The sequence below is a fragment of the Coptis chinensis genome, chromosome 4 (genome assembly GCF_015680905.1).
Source record: "Coptis chinensis isolate HL-2020 chromosome 4, ASM1568090v1, whole genome shotgun sequence".
Taxonomy (NCBI): Eukaryota; Viridiplantae; Streptophyta; class Magnoliopsida; order Ranunculales; family Ranunculaceae; genus Coptis; species Coptis chinensis.
In genome coordinates, this window is record NC_141459.1 from 85638854 (window position 1) to 85645456 (window position 6603).

General features: G+C 34.2%; 1 protein-coding gene across 1 annotated transcript; it reads left to right on the top strand.

Annotated features, from left to right (window-relative positions):
- The first annotated feature begins 3040 nt into the window (after positions 1–3040).
- LOC147505297 (putative aminotransferase TAT2) lies at positions 3041–6603 on the top strand. Its single transcript, XM_086557888.1, has 6 exons — positions 3041–3816; positions 4504–4843; positions 4954–5172; positions 5277–5336; positions 5788–6037; positions 6298–6603. Exons 1-6 carry the CDS (start codon positions 3482–3484, stop codon positions 6414–6416), a joined length of 1323 nt encoding a protein of 440 aa, XP_086414014.1. The 5' UTR covers positions 3041–3481; the 3' UTR covers positions 6417–6603.

The following is a 6603-nucleotide window of genomic DNA, read 5'->3' on the forward strand; positions in this document are numbered from 1 at the left end:
AATCAAGACTTTTGGCACATTTAATTTCAACTCCCACCATCCAACTAATCAAGACTTTGTGATTCCTAATTTTGTGTCACCTATCAAAACTTTTGTGCCAAAGTGCTTGACTTGTGGGAAAACTTGACGTGTGAGCTTGATCACCAAATTCTGTGGGTCCACATAGTAGGCCCACGTACGTGCTCTGTCCAGTGGCGGGTCCGAAAGTTGATTTATGCAAAATCTGGCCTGAGATAATGCTTGTCGCACTGATCGTTCTGATGGTTCACTTGCCGAATTTGTAGTCCAGGTTCAGAAGATATAGGCTTCAGAAGTTTGATTCTTTCTGGCTCATTGATCCTGTTCTGATCTAGAATTGTCATGTTTGAGTCTTCGGGATTTAGTCGGGCTTCATTTGAGCTTTGCATGGGCTAAATTGGAATGCTTCATGTAGACACATTATTCCGTGTTTAATTACTGGCTTTATCCTCATTTTTACATTCATCGCAAAAACCTGTAGAAGCATAAAAATATAATTAATTCATGATTATTAAACACATAATTAACAAAAATATTATGTCTTTATGGGGTTTTATATTATAGTTTTGGGTGTTTATACCCTCCACTCATACCCAAAAGCCTTATTAAACATATCGAGAAACCAAACCAATTGGATTCATTTTCAACATCAACAACACCAACAACAAGAGGGAATAATCCTACAAAACAACATAAAATAACCAAATATGAGATAACTGAAAAGGTATGAACAATACGTGTTGATACCCACAAATATGAATGTGGGCTATGAATAATAATTGTTCATACCTATTGGAGTATGAATACTCATTGTTCATACTTTTAAGCATATATGAACAATACATGTTCAACAGTAAAATATGCAAGTAAAATTAGGGGAACACCTTGATCTCCATTTTTTGCAGTAGCAGCCAACAAGCACCATTTATACTCTGATCTCAAGAAGGTTCCATCTAAATACACCATCACTCAACTATATTTAAAACCATTAATACTCAATTCAAAAGCAACAAACACCTTTTCAAACTTCCCACTCTTTTCATTCACCTGAAGATTAACACAATTCCCAGAATCTCTTCTCTTCAACTCTTTCGTATACCACAAAAGTTCATTATAGGATAAAGCAACATCACCTTACAACTCTGTCAATGCCAACTTCTTACTAGCATAACTCATATGTTTAGAAATCTTAAGCCCATACTCACGACAATAAAAAAGATGTAATATCTCCCAATGACAAAGATGGTTTATCTCTAGCAAAATCCAAAATATGAGTCATTACAAGATAAGAAGTGAGAGGAGGATGGTTGTAGTCTTTAAATGCAAAACCACAGTACAAGTGTGTGTGATATTAATCTTCTTAATTTCAAAACTTCTATATGTATCGCAAGAGTGTATACACCATTCACAGTTTTCCTAATTCTTATTCTCACAAACTGCGGTCACTCTAAACTCGTCATTCTTGATCAATTCACATTTGTAACCACTGACAATCGAATACTCTATCAATTTACAATGAAAATCAGGCGCACCTAAAGCAAATCGCTGCCCAACACCACCATCAAAGTTTCTTGCCCAAAAATCAGACTTGTAAGGTTTAGGAACAACAACCACACCACCACCAACTGAAGAACTTGATGAACTTGCAGAAATAGAACCACTAGAGATAATCATCAAAGTCACACAAACAACCACTATGATCTCAATAATTGTAATCTTCTTTGTAAAACAATACAAGTCAAAGAATGCAACTCCCCATCAGATTCAATCAAGTTATCTTTCTCATCACGATTGAAATACATATGATAACATTTTAATCCCAAATCAAGCCATTTGCCATGTAACTCTTGTGTAACACTATCAATAGAAGAATCTAATCCAATACGAATGGAAAGACTGCCACCATTGTAACAAAAAACTCCAATCACACTATGATTCATATAAACTCCAAAATTATAGTAAAAAAATGCATGATCAAATGTATTTACAATATGGGTACAACACTGGGATCATTCAAAATACACAACAAGATATGAACAATCATTGTTCACACACAAACAACTATATGAACATTGGTTGTTCATAGTTGTTTGTGTATGGATGTTCATATAGTTGTTTATGTGTGAACAATGATTGTTCATAGCAAAAAGCAAAATCAAAACCTAAAATTAAATTAAGAAAAGTACATAAAAGAGCGCTTTCAGAACAAACATGATATAAAAACCACAAACAAATTACATCTCAAAATCACAGATCTTGTCTAAAAAATGAACAAACAAACCAAATTAAAAACTCACGTTTTTAGACATCATTACAACACATAATAACATGAGATATAAACAAAACCAATAGATGATTTCAAAACAAAACTAATAGATGATTTCAAATTGTTATAAACATATAGGTTATAAATACAAAGTTTGAATAAACCCTTTTAGATGGCAAGAAGAATAAGCTATGGATTGAAACTTTCAATTGAGGAAATTAATCGATTTTCAGTTGAGGAAAAAGAAATAATGGATTGAAATCTTCATTTTGAGAAAATCCTAAAACCAAAGCGCGTTGTGTGATTTCTAATTTTGAAAACATCTTTCATTTATATATAAAAACACGAAAAGGTAAAAGTAGTATTTAAAAAAAATAAAATAGACTGGGCCAATTTAATTTGTCCTTTGAGAGTTATTAAAATTTTAAAATTAGGTTCGTGAGTTATTTTCATAATATAAATAGTTTTGTGAGTGATTATAAAAAGAGCCTCGTTTGTCTGAATTTGTTTTGAATCGAAATTGGCATTCCTGTTACAAATTACTTCAAAGAAAAGGCCAAAAGGATAACATGTACCCCATGTCGGGACTGTCAGAATCTATTGAACCAGACCTGGCAGCACGTCCTCATTTCAATCCAACAAATCCGCTATACGCTCTATATTGTGCCACGCCATAAACTCAGCAATGTTAGTGGGTCCCATAATTTGCGTACAAAAATAAAAGTCCTAATATTAAGAAACCTTAACAAATTAAACACTAGAAAATCGCATCAAAAGGAAAGAAACAGAACAGAAATTTTGTGTACAAGTGGACAAAGTCAAACCATGAATAAGCTAAGAAATCCTTGAAACTCTATCTTAAAATTCTAAATTAACTCCTCTTCCTAATTTTAATTAAGTCTTAAAAACTGTTTTAAAACTTAGTTAAAACTCGTAATCCAGGAAGAGGAGTTGTTTTACAATTACGAAAAGGAATTAATATATAATAACTTTTTTAGATAGATTTTCCAGGAGATATACTAAATCACACCAATGAATAAGAAATACTTGAAACTCTCTGCCAAACTCCTATATTAACCCCTCTGCCCCCTCTCACCACATTCGCACTTACAAGCCCAAGGCTCAAAACCCCTCCATACCATTCCAGGCCTAAAACTCACAACAGTTTTCAAACAAAGAAGCTTGTGTTGAGATATAATGGAGAATGGCGGAGCAAAGAAAGAGTGTGCATTTGAGAAAGAAAATGGGTGTGGTGGTGGTGGTGGTGGAGTCATGAAGAAGAAGTGGTGTTTTAAAGCTAATGAAAGCATTAGTTCTGCTTCTGGTATTACTATTAGAGGGACACTTGCAATGTTAATGGGTTCTAGGAATTTAAATGATAGCAGAGAAACTATTCCTCTTGGTCATGGTGACCCTTCTGCTTTTCCTTGTTTTAAAGCTTCTTTAGTTGCTGAAGATGCTATTGTCGAGTCACTTCGTTCTGCCAAGTTCAATTCTTATTCTCCTTCTGTTGGTATTCAACCTGCTAGAAGGTATACATATTCTCGACTTCGTTTTTCGTCTCTTTTTTCTTCTCTTTTTTTGGTGATAAGATTTACAACAATGGGATTCAAGAGAGCCCCTAGTTTCTTCAGAAGTCTTATCTGCTGATGAAATTGCGTGGGCATGGTGACCGTGATTAAGATCACAATCCTTTGGTCCAAAATAGTTGTTCAATTTCAGAATCTCTGAAATCCCATGCTGGAACTCTGTTTTCTCTGCTGTTACTTTTCAAATCATATTGACCTTTGGAGTTATCTGCTACATACGAACTTATGACTTACGAATATCTAGAAATATAATGGATTTTTTTTAATATCATTTATGTATGTAAGAAAACAACAACTCAAATTCACCTTCGTTTCGTTTGAAAATGTACTTCTAAATACATCTTTCATATTTTGCATGCAATTTTAGTTAGCAAAAAGTATTACATACATGTTTATTAATCTTGGACTAATAAAAAAAGACGCATATTAGTCACTATTACGGTAGTACTTTGCATTACTTTTCTTCTGGATGGTTTACGTTTTTGGTATTGAATAAACGTGGTGAGTTGACTTGCAATCAACAAAGGATGGCAGGAAATACTTGTTCAATTATGTATATATATATTTGTCAGTATTATATGGTATAGTTTTTACAAATTTTTAACTTCAATTTTATTTTGTGATCAACAGCGCTGTAGCACAATATCTATCTCGTGATCTTACATACAAACTATCAGCACAGGATGTTTTTCTCACAGTGGGCTGCATACAATCCATTGAGGTAGTTGTGTCAGTGCTTGCTCGTCCGGGTGCTAATATCTTACTTCCAAGGCCTGGATTCCCAATATATGAATCGCGTGCGAATTTCAGCCATCTTGAAATAAGGCATTTTGATCTTCTTCCAGAGAGTGGTTGGGAAGTAGATATTGATCAAATTAAAGTACTTGCAGATGAGAATACTGTTGCAATTGTTATGATTAATCCTGGAAACCCTTGTGGGAATGTCTTGAGTTACCAACATATGAAGAAGGTAACATTGCATGATATGCTAAATAATTTCAGCTGTAAGTAACCTGTTTCCAGTTTTTGTTATCAATTTGGTATAACCTTACGTTAATGGTACTAATTGTATTGATTTAGATTGCTGAGACTGCAAAGAAGCTCGGTATCCTCATAATATCTGATGAAGTATATGGTCACCTTACTTTCGGAGATAAAAAATTCATACCAATGGGAGTATTTGGATCAATTGCTCCAGTCCTTACTGTGGGATCTATTTCAAAAAAATGGATAGTGCCTGGTTGGCGACTTGGTTGGATTGCCGTCAATGATCCCAATGGTTTCCTGAAAGAAGCAAAGGTACGGTGGATTCTTATGCTAGCTTTTCCTACTTCTCTTGGACTAATTACTTCTTTTATCATTGTCTTGATTTGTTATGGTAATTTATTTTTACCGCATTTCAGATTGTTGAAGGCATTATAGGCTACATGAACATCTCTACTGACCCTGCAACTTTCATTCAGGTATGTGGTATTAAATCATAAATATAAATATGTACTTGAACTATTCAACTAGCCCATCACCATGCTTTCGTAAGAAGGGATACTGTATCTTTTGGACAAAAGAAATAATTCTAGTAAAAATGTGCTCTGACTATCATCTGTATATAATTATGTCAACTGGCTTAGTTAATACATATATAATCATGCGCTTTGACTGTCATGTGTTTATCATTATGCCAACTAGCTTAGTTGATACATATATGGGAGTTGTTAACACAGACCAGGGTTTGTCGCCATGACGATCAATAAAAACTCATGGAACGAAAACGTGCATTGTTTATTGTTCACTTGGAAGGGATGGTCGTAACTCTTCTTGTTGGGATCTGGTTATAAGCACTACATTGCACTACAACCAACTGTCCATGTACTACCATGACTCTTATGTTTCTAACGATGGTTTTCCACATTTCAGGCGGCAGTTCCTAGAATCCTTGAGGACACAACAGAGGAATTCTTTAAGAACACTATAAGTATCTTGAGAGAATCTGCAGAAATTTGCTATGATGAAATAAATGAGATCAATTGCATCTACTGTCCACACAAACCAGATGGATCCATGTTCGTAATGGTTAAGATTGATACATCCCTTTTGGAAGATATTATTGATGACATAGACTTCTGCACCAAGTTGGCCAAAGAGGAAAATGTTATTGTTCTGCCAGGTTGGTTTCTGAGAAAGGAGTAGTTCTTAAAAGATTAAACTATAATCGAAACGGCATATTTAATTAGTTTGACATCTCTAATATATAACTTTCTTAATCTGAAACGACCGTTATATTCTTCTCTCATAAAAGAAATACTATCTCTTAATAAAGTACTGCTTAATTTACTTGCTTTTTCCAAATATTTCTAAATGACAGTTGTGAATGTGTAGATGTCGGCCATTGGCAGAATTTGACATTAGATTGCCTTTCTCTTGCAGGAATCGCAGTAGGACTGAAAAACTGGCTCCGCATCACTTTTGCTATTGAATCACCTCGTCTTCAAGATGCTCTGAGAAGGATGAAAGCATTCTGCGATAGGCATGCCAAGCAACTATAAGATAGTTATCAAATTCCCGTTTGAGAGCATTCTTTAATTGCACGTGACATCTCATGCTCCTCTATTATTCCAATTCTTTGTTTCGCATCTGTTAATCTTGGGTTTATGTACATAAGTAAAAATATCAATTATGCTAGAGTAATGTAATATGGTATTTATACTAATATGAAGAAAGTTTATTTTTTAA